The following is a 21,626-nucleotide window of genomic DNA, read 5'->3' as shown; positions in this document are numbered from 1 at the left end:
CAAAATGTTTAGGGTCCTTGCACCAGTTGAGCTGGAGTCTGATAGGATGTTCCTGCTGTCTTGCTATTTAAATTGTCCCTCCAGCATCTCAAGTTATAAATAGAAAGCATGTAAGGTGTGTGGTAAAAGGTAGAAAAGAGGTCACGCACAGAAAATAACATCTGTCCACCATAGGGGGGCAGTATAATACAGTGGGTAACAGTGAAAGAATCATGTTGTGTTGGATGTGACAAAATTAAGATGTTGTCCAGATGCAGCATAGCAAGGCAGATATTTGAAACAACTTCTCCAAACCATAATTTTACAGGTGCAATATGTAACAATTGGCCACCTGGTGAATTTATACTCAGAGCAAATAAGGAGCAGCACATTACCAGAGTAACCGCCAACTGCTTCTAACTGTAGCTGCCGTTCGCTAGTTAGCGCAGTTAGTTGTGCAGCTAGTGGTCAGGACTGGGAGGAATGTTTTTAACCAATCCTTACATATTATCCCTTTAAGTTATAAAGTTATTTTTCATTCATCAGATGATTTATTAATCTACCTGTCTTCTTGCACAATCTAAGGTATGTTCCACTGACTGTGCATGAAATTTAAAATGGCTTCATTTGGATCACCTTTTGTCCAGAATGAATATAACCATTTACATAAATCCTGTTTCCTGTTGCTCCTTTTGTTCACCTTGGGTCAGAGGGTGTGTGTGCGTGGGAGGAGGACACAGTCTAGAGCAAAGAGAGAGATCCTGTTTCTAGCACATGCACATACAGGAATATCAAGTCAGTCTGTGTCATAAATATTGTTCCACTAGCCGAGCTAGAGAAGAATGTCTTTATTATATCTACAACCTATTTACATACATATAAAAATCAACAAAATGCACCATATTTACAGTCAAATCTCATTATCAATCACCGTGGCACTCACCACACTGTATTTAAACCTCAAAAGAAATGTAATTCATGTCCAGCTATTCCATAATATGATACAGTGTAATACAATATGCTATTAAATTATGTTTTTTTTAATGCAGAAGTGCCAATTTATACTTTCTTGAGAATGAATAAACACAGGTTGATGAATTTGTTTGCTACAAATGGAATGATGACTTTAAAATGAGCAAATAATGACAGGGTTTTGGCCTGCGTGCACATAATTGACATAGTTCACTGCCTGTCTCTCACCTTTTAAAATTTTAGGAAATTACATTTCCATCCTTTTAGCTGTGAAGGCGAAAACTCAGTAACCACCGCTCCGATTTTCTGAAGGCGTGCTGGATATCTGAACTCAACGTGGAAGCACTATGAAAAGTCAGTGCATTATTTGACTTGAATCATCTGCACATACAGTAAGGTCAAGTAACTTTCCACTTAAAGTGCTCATATAAATCAATCTGTGGTAGGCAGAAAGTCTGTGCTGTAAAAAGGTGCATTTGCCCTTTAAAATGGACTTGCATAAGATAGACTGAATCAGCACCATAAATGCGTTAAACTCCTGGCTTCACTTTTACAATATTGGTGATATTAACCTGAGGCTTCACACTGACCTCTGTTGGCTTTAGTATAGCACAGGTTTACCTTTCATCACCATATGAACCCTCTTATATCATTGCACACTGAAAAATCAAAGCACATAGTAATCAAGTACATTATGTCTGAGATCTGCCAGCCTGGTCTTCACAGTTAAACACACTTAAAACAGTTTGTACACTCAATGTTGAATCATTACATCAATGCTAGTGATCAAATATTCTATTTTCATCTGTTAGAAGGCAAGAATCAGTGAACTGGGTCCGTCAAAACACCATAAAAGCTAAAAACATCCCAGACTGGCCAGCAACACAGAACATTAATGTACTTGTACCCTGAGAAAAGAACCTGAAATGACACAAACCACACCGGAAATAAGTTAGTGTGAGCCGAGTGTGTGTGTGTGCAGTGTTTTGCATAAGGCTGTGTTTAACAGTTCATCTGCACTGCTGCTGAGATCGATCTTCAACTTCCCCTTTTCTCTACTTCTTTCTCAAAACTCCTGTCCACCACACTGAAACGAAAGAGTTCTTGTAGTTTCACAGTCTGTCTGAGCTGGACTGGACCGCGGTCTTGTAGTGGCTGCTTGTCACGATGGAGGAGCTCAGGGGTTTTTCTGTAGAGATGAAGTAAAAATGATAAGGGCAGGCTTTGTATTGTAGATCATGTTGAATTACTACTACTAGGATACAGCTACTGGACCTTACTGTCACACAAACTTTGCATTCTCAGTATGCTGTACCTCAATGACTGTATGAATCCAGTTGAGCATCTCTTCAACGTTGCAGTAGACACCTGGCCTTCCCTCTCGGGCACAGCCGACACCCCAGCTCACCACTCCTACCAGATGCCACTGAGAGGAGGTGAAGTGCACCAAAGGACCCCCACTGTCCCCCTGGGATTCATAACAACACAGTTACAATTTGAGAAATGTTCAAAATACGAAAGAGAATGCCAGCAGTGAATTATTCTGCGCACTACTGCTGCTTTTCATCTAACAAGTGAGCTTGCCAGAAATATTGTTAACCGACAGTAAAGAAGATATAAGAGCCCTGTATTTTTATTCAAATAAACAGAAGGATTGCTGCTTTGCCGCAAATAAACTTGGTTACATTGTGAGTCACACAACATCATGAAATGAACACGTTTTCCCTGCTTTATTCTTGCCTGACAGGATCTAGTTGTGCACAGGCCTGTAGAAGTATAACTTGAAATGTATCCGATTTTTAAAAGTAATACATTACATTACAATACAAAATATTATTGTCCATGGTCCGTTACCTGGCAAGCATCCACTTTCCCCTCCAGGAAACCCGCACAGATCATCCTTTGGGTTATGGAGCTACCATACACTGAGGGGCTGGAGCACGTAGCCCGGTCTATCAGAGGAACAAAGGCCTTCTGAAGTGAAGGAGAAACTTTACCTGAAGGAAGCACAAGGATACAACATTTGAGTTATAACGTCAGAGAAGTTGTCTTTCATTATTCACAAGGTGGCAGTTGATTGACAAGTGGTGTGTAGGTTTCTCACCGTTTTCCTTGAGGTATCCCCAGCCAGTCACAGCCATGTTGGATCTGGCAGGAAGCCCAAAGGCTTTGGGAGGTAGACAAACCGGCTTGCGGCTCTCTGAAAGACAAGAGGCAGTGCATTCATTTGGCCGTTTAATAATTGGCCGGTGCAGATAAAGTGATTAAACTAGCTGAATTTATAGTGAAGAGCTTGCTGTTTGGCATGTGCGCCACTAGAGGGCAGCAGAGTTAAACCTACTGAATAATGCTGAATAATAATAATAATAATAATAATAATAATCCTTTCTTGCCCTTACTGGGACTGTTAACGCTTAAACTTCACCTACAATGTCTGCAAGGCCATTTAAACAATATGCTAGTACAAAACACACCAATCAGGGAGGGCGGTGATTTCTGTCTGTGTGTCTTTATGAGTATTAAATTAATCTCTCACCTCCCACTGAGATCGGGCTGCTGAGTCTCACCAGCGCGATATCATAGTCGTTTCGAGCTGGATCATAATCTCCATTCAGTATGACCCTGTCCACATAGGAGCCTCCCAGCGTGCCCATGAATGTCCGGCCTGACACCACTCTCCAGCGACTCAGCTCCATTTTGCTGCTGCAAGGCCCCAAAGAAGAGAGCAAGAGTTCATGTACTATGTCAACCACAAAGGAAATTCAATGGAAACTTTTTTCTAGTGAACTTAACCCACCTAGTGAAGCAGTGGGCGGCAGTGGCAACCCAACGTGGCGACACCAAAGAGCCTCCACATACATGTTGGCCTCCCTGCTGCAGGCTAACCTGCCAGGGCCAGTCCGCAATGTCAGCATCTGTGCCCCCGACAATGCGGTCCTGATTGCCCGTCTCTCCACAATCTAAGAGAAAACAAATGTATCTTGTTATTGCCAAAGATCACTGCCTGTGGTCTTTTTTAAACTTATTTTTTGTCGAGATCCTTCTGTTCAGTAAAGGTCAAGTTAGACGAGTTTCTTTTCCTCCTTTTCAGAATTCAAAAACAGTGAAGTAAACTGCTCTGTCATACGTTGCTAAGACAGAGTTGTGCTGGTTAACACAGACATGTACGGGCCTGTGAAACTGGTCACACAACCACGTCGTCTCTCACCCACCACCTACGAGTCTTTTAGTGTATATGCCCCACGAAAATGGAACACCTTGCCTGACACAGTTAGACATGTCACATCAGTAGCCATCTTTAAAAACAGATTAAAAACATATCTGTTCTCAACAGCATTCTGTTGAACTGTGTGTGTATGTGTGTGTGTGCATGTGTCCATATGTGATTGTGTGAGTGGGTGTGCATGTGTGAGTCTAAGTGTGAATGTGCTGAAGATGACATATATGATTGTTTACTTGCACGTGCACTCTTCTTGTTTTCTATTCGATTTCTAATTGATTTTTATATAACTATGTATACCTGTTGTGAAGCACATTGAGTCTGCCTTGTGCATGAAATGCGCTTTATAAATAAAGCTGAATTGAATTGAATTGAGTCCCAATGTCAGCGACGTGTGGGTGCTGCTCTAAAAATAAAACTCACCTGAGCAGGTCAAAGACACCACAGATCCAGATCTGCATACACTGCTGTTGGAAAAAAACCCAAAAGGCATTCATCAAATATTCAAAAAAAAGACATGTACCAGACAGTTAGCCAAACAAAGAAAATACACAAATAGTGACCTAACTTTACCCTCGTGCTTGACTTTGTCTGTTTCAGTTCTGCCCTGTGTGAGTAAAATACCTGACTGTTGTGTTCACTTTCGTATGGGATGAGAAAGATGAATTTTTTTTGTCTTTCGGGAACAGAAACTGTGAGAATAAGCACCCGAAAGCCATATGAGCGCTGAAAGAGAGAACTAAAGTGAAGGTTGTTTTTTTTTTTAACCAAACAGAGATGAGATCAGGTTGGAATCTAACAGGGGAAGGGAGAAGTGTATGCTTTCCTTTTTATTACAACGGTGACTTTCTGGTTCAGAGGGGAATCTCCTATTGCAGCAGCAACTCCTAAACTGATAGAAATGACATGATGACATTGGGCCTGCGGCGGGGTACACCCTGGACAAGTCGCCAGGTCATCACAGGGTTGACATATATTGACAAACAACCATTCACACTTCCGTTCACACCTACGGACAATTTAGAGTGACCACTTAACCTTAAGTTTCCTGGGAAGGTCACTGGGGAAGTTACTGGCGAAATGATTATGGGGGATACTTCTGGCTAACTTAGGATTCCTGACAGGAAATTCACTTAGGATGTTCCTGTATGAGCTAAATGCCAATCGTAAGATACGATTTTTTCCTACATGCAGTTAGGACACGCGTTTCTTTTAATACCCAAAAATCCCAAATCTCGTCCTAAGCTGAGATGAGATAAGGGCTTCAGGATTTTACTTAGGAAGCTTCTGTAATGAGGCCCCATGTCTGTGTAACAATGACAAATATTGTCTCGAATAGTGAGCGTAAAAGCATTTGATTTTCCTTTCTAAGGACAGAATTTGTTGCCTTCCTCACCGGTCAATGGTAGCCTGATGTACGGGTGTGTTTGTAGTCCCAGGCCTGACAGCTGTGAATGGTCCAGTCTTCAGGGAAGATATTAAAGTGCTCACAAGGACACTGGTGCTACGAGGGTTACTGTTAAGACAGAAGGCAGACGATGTGAGACTTAATGTTGAATAACCCGGTCATTAAATTTGCATCACAATCTATTCATCCACAGTGAACTCACTTTGTGTATCCCAGCTGTTTACACGCTGTCTGTGTGTGCTTCTGGGTCCAGTCCTCACCGCACACACTCCGCCACCCTGAGCCAGGCCTGTACACCTGCAGGACTTGCTGAGCTGACATGAGGCGCACTGGAGGGAGGAGGAGTGGCACAGAGAGGAAGGAAAGATGAGTCGGTTTTTTTCATGCTTTGTTTTTGTATCTGCAGTGACAAAGCCAGACAGAGTCAGGTGGTTTTTTTTGTTTGGTTTTTTTTTTACCTGGAAAGGTAGTGTTGGCCGTAAAGCTCGACACACAAGTAACTTCATCCTCTCCTCCGGAACAGTCTTCTTTCCCGTCACAGGCTTGGTCTAATGGGATGAATCTCACTGAACGCGTGCAGAAGAAATACTTGCTGTCAATCAACTTCTTAACTGCGGGGAAAAGGAGTGGCCCATTGGACGAGAAGGGAACAGTGTGGTTTAGAGCGGCAGATTGCTTGGATGATTCTGTCATGAATTTGACACCTTTGCAAAACATGTTTGTCTTGTATGACGGATGGAAACATGATACCATCTTGTGGTGTACGTGTTTGTCATTGGAGGAGGAATTTACAGTCAAAGAATTGTGACTCACTGAAGAATCCTGCGGTGACCAGTATGCCCAGCAACACCACAACTGTCAGGACAGTCAGCAACACTCTCCTCCTCTTAGACGCCTTCTCCTTCTGAGTCTTTGGAGCCGTCATGGGCTTTCTGTGGCGGCCTGGCCGTGGAACCACTGGGACGATGAGGAAAAATAAAAAGACGTAGCAATGGAGCAATGGAGGAAAGTAGAGGAAAAAAAGGACATGTTATTCATAAATAAATAATCCATCTGTGCAGTAACACATATGAACATGAAACCAGCCGACAGCTTACCTTGTTGCCTGGGATTCAATGGTCTAACGCTTTCTTCAGGCACCTGGGCAATTGTCTAGGGAAAGAATGACAAAGATACACAAGACAATATGAGCACAGATGTCGGAAAAACAGAGTGCATTGCATGGCTTCAGAGAAAATACTGTGCGTGTGTGTCTAGGTGGAGGTGTAAGTCTGTGATTGTGTAAGCGTCCTAAGCTCTCCTGATCTGTTTGGATGTGACTATTTGCGTTTACTTCCACGTGGTCGTTAAAATACACGTGAGAATAAACTGCCTCTTACCCTGCAAAACATAGAAAACTTGAGCCATGTGTAACACGGGTCTATAATATCCTCGGGAGGATCCCCAAAGGATTACCCATCATCCACACATGGAACACCGTGTGCCGCTACGAGCAGTCACGTTACACCCATGCGCCTATGTCATTCACTCCATATGCTGCAGGTAGGTCCCATTATCTACCAGACAGACCCCACCATGAAAGTGATAGACTCTTAATGTACAGTATCATGGGGTGTAGTGTGGCAGGGTCTATTGTGGACACACAACACACTGTAATGTTGCAGGATGGTATAGTGAGAGGGGTGTCCACCCTTCAAACACTGAGCCAGGTTCAAGCCCCATGCTACTCATGTATCCTTGAGTAAGATATCAGCTGTATCCCAGTTGCATAATTGCATTTCATTCTGCATTGTGTCGGATGTGTAGGATAAATTACAAAATTAATGAGTTATGTCCCAATACAGGATGCAGCACAGGAAGATCCACAGCTATCAAATGAATGAGGATGTACCGTTCATGAGCAAGTGAGGCCTATCCAATATTTGACAAGAAAAAAACCCCCAAAGATTAAAGAATAATAAATAATATTATGTGTAGCAAAAATCTTTTATCGTTTCTGAATTCTGAAAAGGAGGAAAAGAAACTTGTCTAACCTGACCTTTACTGAACAGAAGGATCTCGACAAAAAATACGTTTAAAATAGACCACGGGCAGTGATCTTTGGCAATAACAAGATGCATTTGTTTTCTCTTAGATTGTGGAGAGACGGGCAATCAGGACCGCATTGTCGGGGGCACAGATGCTGACATCGCGGACTGGCCCTGGCAGGTTAGCCTGCAGCAGGGAGGCCAACATGTGTGTGGAGGCTCTTTGGTGTCGCCACGTTGGGTTGCCACTGCCGCCCACTGCTTCACTAGGTGGGTTAAGTTCACTAGAAAAAAGTTTCCATTGAGTTTCGTATGTGGTTGACATAGTACATGAACTCTTGCTCTCTTCTTTGGGGCCTTGCAGCAGCAAAATGGTGCTGAGTCGCTGGAGAGTGGTGTCTTTTTTCTGCTTTTCTTGCCTGTCCTGGTTCTAAGTCTGAGGCCACTGCTCTGAAGAACTCGGCCCCGGATGGCTTTTTCACTTTATCTGTAGAACTGAAGACCTGGCACACACATACCTGATCAGCCAGCCTAGGTTATATAGATTTGCATTTTTATTATCAGGAAGTTGCCCTCAAATATTTATGATCGGCTTGTTCAATCTTACTGGGAGATTAATGGTCGGTGTGGTCCCTTCAGTGAAGCAACAAGTCGTGACTGATAGCTAGACACTTGGGGTGTGTGGACTCTACCAGAATAAGAAAGATGCAACTCCTGATAGGTGTTTCATTCAAATTTTGTGTCATTAAACTGGTTTAAACTACGTTACATTAAGCACTGGTCCCTCAGGACGTCACATTCAGAACTACAAGATGTGACTTCTTAGTATTTTTACTTTGGAGTTGTTGGAAGTTGACAGACATAGGCTGAGTAAACTTAAAATGGGTTAGCTGATTTTTTTTGTGTGTGGACACATTACCTTTTAAGATGATGTGGCTAACTTGTTAGCTACAGTTGCTTATTCACACATCCAGCAGTGAATCCTAATGAATGTGAGTCCATCAGTCACTCTCTTTAGCTCTGGTTTTGGTCTATACCAACTCCAGAGTGAAATATCTGATGCTTCAGCTGCTAAATGCTCCACTGTGTTCATGAGTGTGTGGGTAACAGTGTCTGTCTGCTGTTTGTTTCAGAGCTTTGTCTTTGGAAATAGATGTCTGCTTTGTCTAAAAACAATGCAATGAGCCGCAGAGTCCTTGTTAGCTGATATATTGTATTATAGAAATAGTATTTACAGCCACTTTAAAGAGTTTTATGCATTGAATTTCGACATCTTAAAGTGACTTATCAAAACTGATACGGTCACATACTATCTCTTGACTCCACCAGTTGATTCAGCTGAATCCAGGGTACAGTGGATTATGGGATATTGAGTTCTACGAGGATACACCAGTTGTGTCGTCCAAAATCAGGGTGATCGGGTGGTCCCACAACTCACTAGCTCTGACAGATCTTTAAATCTTTGGCAGATAGATATTGAAGCATGTGTGTGCTTTTATTCATCCAAGGCAAATACAATTCATCCTATACTGTAGCTCAAGTAACAGACATGTACAGGTATACAGTATAGTTGCTGAGTGACGGTTTGAAGAGCACGTTTGTCTACCTGCTGCTCTTCCTTTGTCCTGTCCTCACAGCTTTTCATTCATTGTTTTAAGTACAAACATATTTTTGTTAGTTGATACTCTGTGTTGTTAAAGAAAGCCTGGTGCAGAATATTTGATGACCAAATGGGGAGTTGACAGGACAATGACAAAGCAAAACAGCCAACGGGCAACACTATGAGATGCTGTTATAGACATTTTACTTCTGCTTCTAAGTATTCAGTATTTTCCCTGATTTGCATATTTCACTTCTGCTGTAGTTACTTCAGTTTAATTAAATTCACAGAAGAGAGGTTTGAAAAGTAATTTCTGTGAAAATAACAGCCGAAGCAGCTGTTTTATGTCCACAGACAGCTCTTGTCAGTCAAAAATTTGGAACAAGCGAAGTGTAAGCTCTCTAATAGAAAGAGGGTCAATGATTGTTGTTAGGCAGGTTTATTTTTTGAAGGCAGCTGCGATGAATCAGCTCTGCTGGCCGAGACCGTTTTGCTGAGAAACTCCCTGAGACACCCTTATGTAAGACAGCATTAGAAACGGTCACGTCCAACTTAAAGTGTGAAAAGCTGCATACGTCAGAGACCTAGAGTCTTTGTTCTTTACTCCCCACGTCTCGTCGCAAAATCTCTCTCAGATTTCTGTTCTCTGAAAGTGAGTTTTCTATGCATTAAGCCCTGCAGCATTTTGGTAAGTAACATGAGTGTTGTGCTCTCCTATAGTCAAAATGCAACTTCCCTTAGTTGTAACGATTTTATCGCCGTATCCTCTTCACTTTATGTAACAGGATGCAATGTGATTCTGAGATACCGTCTCTTCTCAACGTCTCCAAAAGATTAAAGTGCACATGACATGAACCAATCATTTCATAATCAACAATTATCTTGCCCAGTGATTTTGGACATTTTGAAAAGAATTGTATGTCTTCATCTACTAGTGGGCTATCACAATAAAAGAAGGCATAATACTTTGTCAATCTAAAACAAGAGACTTGGTGTTCTCTGTAATTAGGTGGGAAAAAAATATCTGCATCAACATCAGCAATCGGCCAAATCGAGTTGGAAATTATCGCCATATTACATATTGGCAAAATCCAATATTGTGCATCCCAAATGTAAACTCAGTTTTTTTTATTTTAACATATGCTGATTAAAACAAATCCCCTCAAGAGAATGACACACACACACACATCGCTGATACAAAATCTCAGCTGAAAAAAAAACAACAAGTGAAACTAGGTCATCATCAACTGATGATATAAAGTTTCCGCTGAATAAGTCAGACAGGAACAAAGCCAGGATTAATGAGACAGCAAAAAAACATGGGAGGCCCATCGGACCTGGAAAACCAGAAAGATGGCTTCAGAAAGTCAAAAGTGCGGCCAGAAGTGGACAAACACACGAATGAAAATACAAGTTTTTCCCTCAGCCTGTGGAAGACTTGTGTGCACACATTTGGCAGGGGGGTTGGGGTGTCTTCCCAAAAGAAAATTTTAAATTCTTCAAGAGAAAAACATGCAATTTCATATGATTTCAGGACCATTAATATTACCATATCTGTGTACAAAAAGTTGAAAAAGACAAAACTTGCTAAAGAGAACTAACTTCAACATTAGATCCGTGAGAGGTCATTTACTTTTTATGCTCTCCACAATGATTTTACATTCATTCGTCTTAGGTGGCGCCCGAACGACCTTTGTTCTGTGCCCAAACCTTATTTGGCTCAACCTAATGGTAGAAAAAACCCTGAGCGTGACAGACAGTGTTGTGATAAGGCCTACCGGGAAACATAAATGTCATCATTGGCCCCATGACTAATATAAACCGATGTCACAGCAGCATTACAAAACAATCATGTGGCATTAGCTGGGCACTACCACGTCGCTTTACTTCTGCAGTGACAGCCATGGTGTTAAACGTGACACTGTTCAGTTTCGAGTGGTGAACTCAGTGTTACTGGGAACGGCTCCGACTCCAGTGAAAAATCATAACTGGGTCAGCCTTAACAGATAAAAGCCTTGACATGGTAAACCTTTTGTTCAAGCGAGGTGTTCCCCTCGCTGCTCTGTTGGATTATGTTCCTCTCAACTGAAACGTGCACAAAAGGGCTTTTGAGAAACAACGCGTGATATGTTGGACGAGCTTTAATGGAAGACAGAGATCTAGATCAGAGCAGTCCACCTGTGGTAAGATACTCGGAAACACAAACAAGCACATATGTATGAGCTGAAGTGCACACTGTAGTTAATGTTGAGTGGGATGTGCTCACTGACACACACATGCCGGTCCTCACTCATATAATAAGGCGGCTGGTGCAGACATACATTCTCAAAATTCTTGCTTTCTAGTTTGAAGTGCAGATAAAATAAGTCAAAACTGTCATTTCCACCCCAATCAAACAAACTAATCAGTTCCAGTGGATCAATATGAACCCAACCTACCTGCACCAGGATCTGCTACTGATCACACACCTTTATCAAGATATCTGTTTATAAAGCACCAGGCAACATTTGCCTAAAACTACAGCCCACTGTTTATGACACCATTTACTTGTAGATAGCATCTCCAGCGTGCAATAGATAGCTGCTATGAGCCAGTATCACTGTACAAACTGGTTGAGCACAGGTAGGCAAACACAGAGAGCCTCTGGGTTTGACAACGTGTCTCTGTACCACAGCGTGATAACAAACTAATTGTCGGGATATGCAGCGATAATATTCAAATTCCCCCCTCGAATGCAAACCAGTGACATGACTTCCCATTTCCTCCATGAGTATGTTAAGTTGCACTCACCCACATGATGCAGTTGTCTTTCCTGGTGAGGCCCAGATGCGCCACATCCAACACGGAGCACAGTCTAAGCACTGCCCTCCCTCCCTGGAGGTGAGACTCCCCTGTAACTCGCTGTCCGCTGGGTGTCCTCTCCACTGACTTCCAACTACCAAACCTGGTTTGACTCCCTCCCTCTTGCTCTTTCTCTGGCTGTGTAACTGAATCCGGCTTGAAGGGTGCCTGACTTGCCCCTCTTTGAAACCCCGGGGCTGTAATAAACGGGCGGCGTTGTGTTTCGACGCTCCGCGGTTTCAGAGAGAGTTGTCTTTGAATGACCAAGCCCTGCTGACAAAACAAAAACAAAAACTATTCCAGGTAACCCGACTCTTGAGCCCTCCTGTCTCTACCTGTGCGCCTTCCCCACTTTTGTCCCTCCTCCATCCCACACATCCCTCCCACTCCAAACTTTTTACGCCCTCTGGACATACAGCACACCATCCCCTCTCCCCCACACCCTCTCTGTGTTCTTTACTCCTCAGCTCCCCTCCACTGCCTCTTTGCCTCTCAAATTGTTACCCAAACATACATGCACGCACAGCCATGCATCTGCACAGATACAAATGCATGCAAAAGCAATCACATGTGCAGACACACGTACACACTAACACAGACTCACAATGGAGTAATGTGCCCTCAGGCAGGGGTGGATGTCTGTTTTGACAGTAGAGCCAGTAGCCAGTTGGTATCTGTCATCAAATTGTGACTCATGCCTTGTCACTTCATGGCATGAGCGTAATAAGAATGAGACAAACACACTCAGTGACCTAGAAAAGTCGACAGCCATGTTAAGCAAAGTGGTGTTTTTAGCTGTGGAACTTCTGTGCCGCTAGTTTTGCGTTGGCAGACTCCATTTCTAAATTATTGTCACATCCTTTCGACTGTTGCGGAAAATCCGACCCGAGTCTCATTTTTCACATCCGCTAGCATGTCGCCCAGTCAAAAAGTGATTAATACATAAACATTGCTACAGATTGTTACATAGAGCCCCTTTAATATCAATGCCAGCAATCCAAAACGGTTACAATGACTGTGAAAATAGCCGTTCACCATGTGCTACCTCTTGCTATTTAGCGTTAAACACAAAGTACAGCTGAGGCCTTTGGGAAGATGATTAGTATTGGAGGTATTTAGAGCAAGGTATTGGACAAATTAAATATGACATGGTGATAGTGAATTTTAATTGAAAGTAAGGGGATCTCCAACATTATTATAATTGATCCTGACGAGAACAAATATCAAGCACAGTCGCCAGGATATAATGTTAGCAATGAACCTTTCTGCAAACCAAAGATACGTTCAAGGTTGACACTGGTAGCAAACGTGGCATATCACGTTCACATTATATGCTTATTAGCTGACTTTCACATTGGAAGATGAAGGGGAAGAGGATGGTGGTTACAACAAGCCAACAAGGCTGCTTAACAGCCAAGTTGTGGCTTGACAGGCGGGTGTTTTCTTTTAAGGAGACCTGGGGACATTTCCATCCATGATCGTGGCGACCAAAACTGGTACTTTAAGCCAAACACTTTGGCGATTGGGTTTACACAAAAAAATTAAGATATCAACCTCATGGTGCTAGTAGAAGACATTCACTGGTGTTCATCTTCTGGGGAACATGATTTCCCAATATCATAGCAATCCATCAGTAATAGTTGAGATATTTCAGTCTGGACCAAAAAGACCAGCAGATGGTTGCTAAGCCAAGACTGTGATGTATTTAAAAAATATATTTTAATATAGATTTGATCTGATCAAAGGGTTAGTTGAAATATCCGAAATTGGTTTCTGTAAAACACTCAAGAATGCTGCGGTTGTAGGCACACCTAAGTCTCTGAAAAAAAAAAAATTCTCACACATCCAGTTGTGACCAGATGCGACATGCCTAACGTTTCAACCAGCAGCAACTTTCTGTCCTACGTGACTCAAGTGTTATATCACCCTTTTAACGATGCACCCGATGGCCACTCTGGTCACTAGGTCACAGCTTCTAGAAATTAAGCCACTGCGTGTTATGGGACAATGAGCAGAGACAACTGAGGGAAAAAAGTTGGGAGTGTGAGAAAAAAGGCTGATAAGGTTGGCTGAAGAGAAAGAGCCATTGTTAGAAACAGCAGCTGACTGTGTTGTCTGACCTGGGCTATTAAATTCAGTGAACCGTGATGCTCATTCCCAACCTTTACTCTCGTATAAAACTTGGTTTATGGACTAAGCGACTGTGTCAGAGTGCACAGTATATGCAAAAATAGATAGATAGATGTAGATAGAAACATGGATATCTGATCACCTCTGAACTTTCTCCTCTGAGGTTTCTAATAACTCATATTACCTCTGTGAAACTTGTTGATATTCAGGTTGCCATGCGGTAGCCAAAACATTCAGAGGCTCCACCCTGGTATGAAATCTGGTGCATGACTTTTGTTTGTGTGTTTACCTGACTGATCTCAGGTAAAGTCAGTATAGTGTCTTTTAGATTAAAATTATGTGGTTAATAAAAAGGCCACAGTGTGTGTTTACAGACTGTACTAACATCAATTGTATTTATAGTAAATCATTCATCTTTCATTCCCTCTATAATACAGCACACTTCCCTCAGAGTTTCCACTCGAAATCAGATGAATAGTGTGCAGTCACAATGTTTATCCTGGCTGACATGGTTGAACAATGTCTGATGAGATGTTTGCACATGCCATAAAAGAGAAGATGAGGACAATTCAGAGATCCAATAAATCTATTGTACGCCCTTGTTTGACTCTAGGCTTTTTATTGTTCCGCTGCTTCATTTTGTTCATAATCCCATCAGCCCTCACAGCGCGACAGCCAAACACACAATCCACATCCGACTGATGAAAGTCATTATTCATTACTCTACATGTCTTTGTCAATGAAAGCACATGTCGAATCTGCTAAAGTTGTTTTCCTTTGACACCGGGTGCCTGTAAAGGTCAAGGACAACTACTTCCCAAGCAGTTTATAGTCCAGATAGGTTACATATTAACACAATGTGTCCACAATGAAATTAAGAATTTGTGCCAATTTAGAGAAGTGGAGCTAATTGCAAGAGTTTTCAAACAACTGTACTCCTTTTTCTCTGACAGCATCTTTGGTAAATGTCGGTTTTAGTTCTCATTGACTTGGAAACAAAAGCTAGCGAGACATTCAAATTCTCTACAATCTACTGAGAAACCTCGGCAGAGATCTTTCTGTGAAGTTGAAGCATTTCATTCGACCAATTTTGAACAAAGCATAGGACACTTGAACATAAAAAAATATCAGTAGTCCAACTTTGAACACAAATCTGATCTCTTACTTACAAAGGAGCTTATTAAGTTTCACATATTTTATTTTAATTTAACTTATAAGCAGAATTCAACACCTCTAAAGGTTGACTTTAGATCATATTATTCCACACAAGGCAGGACCATGAGGCACCCTGAAAAAACCATTGACATCAAACTTAAGTAAGAATGTGTTGGATAACAGTGAATTAAAGGTCAGATACGAAGGTTTTCGGGTTAGAATTTCATGCTGAATACCGACACAAAGCGTATCTGACAACCTGGGAATGAGACTCAACAATCGGATCAATCTTCCAGAATCGCCTCCCCCACCTGTAAGACCTGGGGCTTTCCTTCAAAGTATAATGCACACCCTGTCTGATAAAGGTGGTTTACCAACGTTTAGTAGGAGATCTAAACAGAAATGGATCAAAGTTCTTTTCTGATTCCACCTCCATAAATAACTAATCATATACCGCTGATATAGCGTGCTGATAATTCTTCTAAACGCCAACGCAGTGATTTTGTTCCTGAGGAAATGTGATAAACAGAGGTGATAAAAAAACACCCTCATGTCTCTCTCTCTCTCTCTCTCTCTCTCTCTCACACACACAAACACACACAGAAATCATTTGTCATCTTTAACTGTACGGTTCCTCACCTGTAAAAGCGGCTGTCACTCCTTGTCAAAAAAGCATCTGTAGATCAGTGAGAAAACTGGTTGAGAAAAGTATCCCCGAAGTATGAAGTTCAGCATCGTTTCCTGAAGACTTTTTATTCTTTCAGCAGGTAACACCCTTCAGAGTTCCTTCATCCCCACCTCTCTGTCCTCCACTTCCACAGCAAACAACCTTTCTCAGTCTGTGTGTGTGTCTCTCTCTCTCTCACTCTCTCTCTCAAGCACACCACCTCAGTTTTGTCCACACAGGTGGGCATTTTGTGAAACTTGATATTTACGAGAAACGTAAGGGGAAGTGCAGGTGAAAAATAACTGGTTAATGATTAACAGCTTCACATTTCATGTTTCCTGGACTCCAAAGAATGTATGTTGTCTCGCTGTCGTCTGGTAAACCCACAATCTTAAACATGTTTTACACAAAACCATTTTCTTTTTGTTTCTGAAAATGGACCAAGTCTTGTTCGAAATGCTTCAAATGAAAAAGAAAAGTCTTGCAAAAGGCTAAATTCTTTTCAAGTGAGTACTGTTTGAGTCTGTTATGTGTTGCATTTAAGGTTAAATAGAGTGATTTAAAAAATGTAATTTGGACAATAACCAAGAAGAAGAGTCCGAGTGACTCTTCCTGAATATAGGACAGAAGAAAGAGAAGGGAAAACACATGAAAAGACAGGATAAAACAAAGACAAGTCACCAAGATTGTCTGTGATAATTGTCCAAAATGTTGTACATTTTCTATAAATTTAATTCCAAAACATGTTATCTTAGGCATTCAAACTGTGTCATGAGCTTTAACTGGGATCCAAGTCACTGTGTCATTGTCCTTTGGGAGCACAAAACACTGGTTTTATTGTCAGTGAACGCCCACCTTATCTGCCCGACACTTTTAATTGAATGGATTTACAGTACAAGGAAGAACTTGTGCTGTCTGCTGAGAAATCTGAAATACATCACTTGCAACATTAGAAGGCGGCATGTTCCGTAGCAATTTATCCATCATGACATAGTGACAGATGATATCATACAGAGGGCTCTGTTGCCCGATAACTTTATTGTCTTGATCACTGTAAAGAGGATCTGTGACACTTCTCTGTGTGATGTAATGGTAACATATTATACAATTGTTTCCTGGAAAATGGCCGCCATATTAACAAGAAATCTCAAAAATATTTCCTGAAAAAAATGTTCTCACTGCTGATTGTTAGCTCTCACCTCATAAACATACAGACACACAGGCATAGGCTACATATGTGAAAATGTATCTTTGAAATATATATTATATTATATTATTTATGAAACAAAACATAAGACTTTGTTAGTAATACAGTTTTACCATTGTTGTTTTTTCACAGATCCGGCTGACATTTAGCCATGTATGACTGTCTGACATTTAAGGAACTGTTCAATGAATAGCACACTTGTGTCTGTCTGTTCGTTAAATATGAAGCTACAGCTGGAAGACTGTTGTTGTTATTTTAGTTTCGCAGAACAACTGGAAGCAGCAGGAAATGCATGGAAGTACTAAAATAGCTCTTTATATACAGTAGAGAGCCTTAAGAATGAGCCCTAAAACCTGGAATGGTTAGCGTTATTGACTGTCCAGTTCCCGCTTCTCGAAGTCAACGGGTCTCTTTGATGGGTTTTCGGTTTGATGCCCGATTAAGGTCTGTGGACAAAACAAATAAAATAAAGTGGTGTGTTGAGCTGAATGCTAACATCCACATGCTAACATGCTCACAGCGACAATGTAAACACGGTGTTGTTTGTCAGGTATAATGTTTACCGTGTGCAACATGTTAGTTAAACATGTTTGCATTTGCAAGTCAGGAGAGGAGATAAGAGAGAGAAAGAATAGAGGACAGGAGAATTTAGGATGTATAAAGTAGTAATTGAGAAGAAACTCCAGTTTCTCTGCACTCATTTGCTTTTAGAGTCTTCCCATCGTCAGGGGCATGGAAGATTTTGCTCCAGCATCTATACCAACACCAGAATTTAATTTAACCAACAGGTTGAGATAGGCTCAAATCTACACCTAGAATCTGGAAAAGTCAGTTTGATACAGATAGATAAATAAAGGAAGAAAAAAAGGCTGACTCTGTACATGTGGTGGGTGAAAGGGGAACTTGAATATCACATGATTTCAACGGTCCATCAGCAGTCAATGCAGTAATTGTCAGTGCAAGAACTCAGTCTTGTTTATCAGTACGATCTGCGGTCACCCATCCGGGTACATGTTGGTAAATGGAGGCAGGAAACTTTCTGTAAAAAACCTTGAACACATTTCGTGGTCACATTCTGCGGTTAGACTCATCATCGTCATCTCAAGATGTGAATCACCCACACAGGTTAAATAACAGGAAAGTTTCCTCCACCCAGAACTGATAACACTGCGTGACATGTCTTTAAGATTAGAACTTAAGATACATAATTTGAGCTCATAGTGATTGTTAATCATCACCCATTGTATGTGTTATGCTGTTATTATCATTTAAAAGGGAAAACACCACAATGAGTTAGACCAGCCATCAGGTGTGATACACTTATTACGTGTTCGTCAGGCAGTCATTAAAATCTAAGAAAGAGACAAGCTTTCAAAATGAAGTCCAGAACTTTCTATTTTGACACAAAGCTTTCATATCTAATCATGGAAGTGAATGCAGATCTTTTACTTTAATTCATTCCTGGCATAAGTACGTGACCACAGTACTTTCCCGCCAATATGTGAAGAAATAAGGTGGTTGATTGTGGATAATTCCATGTTTTCAATTATGCAAAACCATGTGAGTGGAAGACACTCGAGAAAAAACAATCTACCCTACACATGCGACAGCAAGATAGTATCTGCTTATAGCCAGAGGAGGGTAGAGTTGCCAAAAAATTTACAAACATACTTACTGAAGAAGTTACTTGAGCAGTGAGATTAAAAAAAAAGAAAAGAAAAAGAAAACCACCCGCACACTACTGCCTCCCCAAAAGATATGATTTGTTTTCATCATTGTCTATCAAATACAGGTGTGTTCACTCCATCACCTCCACCTGTCCGTATTTGAAACACATCATCCATGTCCAAATAAAACAAAATTTTGTCTTTTTTCCTGTGCTTACTTTGGCCTCTACTCTTCAGACTCTCCTCATCATACTACACCAAAAAGCATGACTAGTTTAAGCAACATTATGTAGAGATTGGCATTTTGTGCGATTTGGCGCCCCCCCACAGCTTCTGAGTATGACACCACTGTCGTATATACAAATCCCAGGTCTTTAACAAACTGCCAGGCTAACTCATTATGACATCACAACGTTATGCGTTGAAAGTAAACAAGTTGTTGAAGTAAACATGTATGTAACGCTGTGATCCTACCCTCTCACTGAAGTTACACAGTGCAGAAACAAGTGATGGGGGGGCAGAGTGGCTGAGACAGAGACACCATTCACACTATTACAAGACACTGTACCATCAACATGATTTAGAAGCTGTTATTTTAAGGTAAAAAGGTTACATGTTGCTTAAAATGCACACCGTTAGCTTGAATATTTACAATATGACAAAAAGCAGAAGCAGTTTGGAAGCATCACATACTGTGCGTACTGCATTACTGTCAGCACATTTGTCTGATGTTGACTTCAGCCAACCAGCCTGCTGCATTGCACACTGTTACTCTGTCTGTAAATGTTGGCAGTTAGCACTAGCCATACTCCTGCCGTAGCTTCAGTCATTGTCGACTTTTGAAAAGAGTCATGTGGTAGGATAACAGAGCTTCAGCAGACCTGGGACCAGCTGACCACCTTCCTCTTAAAGAAATGAATGCATAATTAAAATAGCCATTTAAATATTCAACCCATGTTGCACGTCCACAGACGTCCAAGAGGGGTCTCAGTCAGAAATTCAGATAGCAAACCTGTTTTATACATTATTTAGATGTACAAAAGTGGGTCTGGACTGATGGACCTTAAACAGACATGATCTGAACATCTCCCTGACGTCACGTTTGCTGTGTTTTAGCATAACTTTTAATCTGAATGGAAATTAATTTGATTTGTAACCTTTTACACCATCTGATAAACGTTTCCTGTAAGTAGGTTTTGAGTATTTCTCTGTGTTTTTTTGTGAGTCAGAGTGCTCTTGCGTGAGTCAGATGTCTTGGTTCTGTTTCCAGCCCACGCTTATATTGGTTTCGTTAGCCTTATTTTCATCACTGATGATGAAGAGGTGTAATAACTCAGTCGTCCAACAGGGAGTCCCCATGCACCACCTAATTCAGGTGTTTCTACCTGGCTGTCTGTTAATGATTTGTTGAGGAGAGGTTGCCTTTGTGGTAATGGCAACCTGAGTGACCAAAGAAGGGACAGTTCATGTTGTAGTTTCAAGATAGTTGTCCTGAGAGTGGCTGACGGTTCTGACTGTGTTTGAGTTTCCTGTTGGATCTTGGTGAGACAGCCAAATAAAAGGGTGAATGTCTGAAAAAGTTGTTGTACTGCAGGGTTTCAAAGTACTCAGTGTAAATTTTTAAAACAAGGGTTGATTGGCTGTTCATGTGAGAACGACAGGTTGTCGACATTTACCAATGAAGGAAGGGTGGAGGACAGGTAAGGAAAGAAGATGGACCGGTTTAAAAGAATGACTGGTATGGGGACGTGGACGGGCAGACGTACGTAAAGGAGAAAGATTAGAGATTACTCTGTGTTGTTTTCTTCACAGTCAAGACAAACCATTTAATGAAGACTGATGTGAAGTCGAGCAAGTTAGTGACAGAGCTCAACACCGAAAGGTCAGTTAAGAGAGGAGACAGACGAGTCATAACATTGGTCAGCCTGGCTAGTCAGCTATGGGGAATGGTGGTAAGTCTTTTCAATTCTTAATCAGATTTCTATTTAAAGCCAACATGGCGCCCAACGTACAAAGAATTGCATTTTGTTCTGAGTCAGAGCGTTAGTATTTTAGTTTCTCAGCAAAATGTAGCTGTCTTCCTTGGATTCAGTGTCTTTTAATGTTTTGTTCGGTCCCTTATTGTACATTTCACACAGTCATTGAGCTCTACTTGTTTCCTGAGATGATAATTTACAAGCTGTTTCCATAGAACTTATAGAATATAAAAGAATCGCTTAAAACAATGAGTCAAATGAAAAAAGTTAAGTAATCAAGACTTCTCCAACTGCTGCTGCTGCTGACAGTTAAGAGAAAAAGGACAGAAATCTCAGCTGTTTACGTCATGTGTCAGCACTCATCATTTCAGTGTGTCTCCAGAGCAAATGAAGGCAGAGCCAGCTTCTCTCCCAGAGATTGATTTCCCAATCTCATTTCATCAGAGTGAATATTCATTCATAATGAACAGATTTATTGATCCAATTAGGCCCAGGCAGCCCGACAGATGAGTATTTCAGTTGGTAATCATTTATGTCAGGAATACAGTTCTATGCAAAATTCATTAAGAGACTTGTTCTCCTTCAGTTGGCTTGTTTATCGCTCCTGGAATACTTGTAAGACGATCCGTGATAATGTGTTAATCTAATGGCTGTAATCTAATTAGCCCTGTGTTTATATTTGCAGGGAGCAGCGTAAACCCCACGGCAGTAGGGATCGCTGTCGGCTTTGGGATCCTGGCGATCCTCTTCACCATTGCCATTGTACAATTCTGCTGC

The 21,626-nt window shown here is 41.3% G+C and overlaps 1 protein-coding gene across 3 annotated transcripts; it reads right to left on the bottom strand.

The window, feature by feature from the left end:
* Window positions 1-812: 812 nt before the first annotated feature.
* tmprss4a (transmembrane serine protease 4a) lies at window positions 813-12,355 on the bottom strand. Of its 3 annotated transcripts, none has more exons than XM_084351928.1 (13): window positions 11,997-12,355; window positions 6,677-6,731; window positions 6,393-6,536; window positions 6,038-6,190; window positions 5,782-5,908; window positions 5,568-5,687; window positions 4,595-4,638; window positions 3,749-3,911; window positions 3,488-3,654; window positions 3,056-3,151; window positions 2,806-2,948; window positions 2,267-2,419; window positions 813-2,140 (listed from the first exon to the last, which is right to left on the bottom strand). In XM_084351928.1, the coding sequence occupies exons 1-13, from the start codon at window positions 12,000-12,002 to the stop codon at window positions 2,129-2,131; spliced, it is 1,383 nt and encodes a 460-aa protein (XP_084208054.1). In that variant the 5' UTR covers window positions 12,003-12,355; the 3' UTR covers window positions 813-2,128. The 3 variants fall into 3 exon arrangements, with proteins under 3 accessions (XP_084208054.1, XP_084208056.1, XP_084208055.1); XM_084351930.1 differs by having other exon boundaries at window positions 3,488-3,651; XM_084351929.1 differs by having other exon boundaries at window positions 4,595-4,635.
* Between the last annotated feature and the right edge of the window lie 9,271 nt (window positions 12,356-21,626).

Source organism: Pagrus pagrus (assembly GCF_965226575.1).
Source record: "Pagrus pagrus genome assembly, chromosome: 4".
Taxonomy (NCBI): Eukaryota; Metazoa; Chordata; class Actinopteri; order Spariformes; family Sparidae; genus Pagrus; species Pagrus pagrus.
Note: the sequence above shows the minus strand (reverse complement) of the source record. Positions and strands in the feature narration are given on the sequence as shown.

Excerpts from the sequence above, each read along its gene's own strand:
- tmprss4a (XM_084351928.1), bottom strand. Across the intron at positions 6,537-6,676 it reads ATTGAATCCCAGGCAACAAG|TGGTTCCACGGCCAGGCCGC; the intron begins GTAAGCTGTCGG and ends TCATCGTCCCAG. Across the intron at positions 3,655-3,748 it reads GCCGCCCACTGCTTCACTAG|CAGCAAAATGGAGCTGAGTC; the intron begins GTGGGTTAAGTT and ends GGGGCCTTGCAG.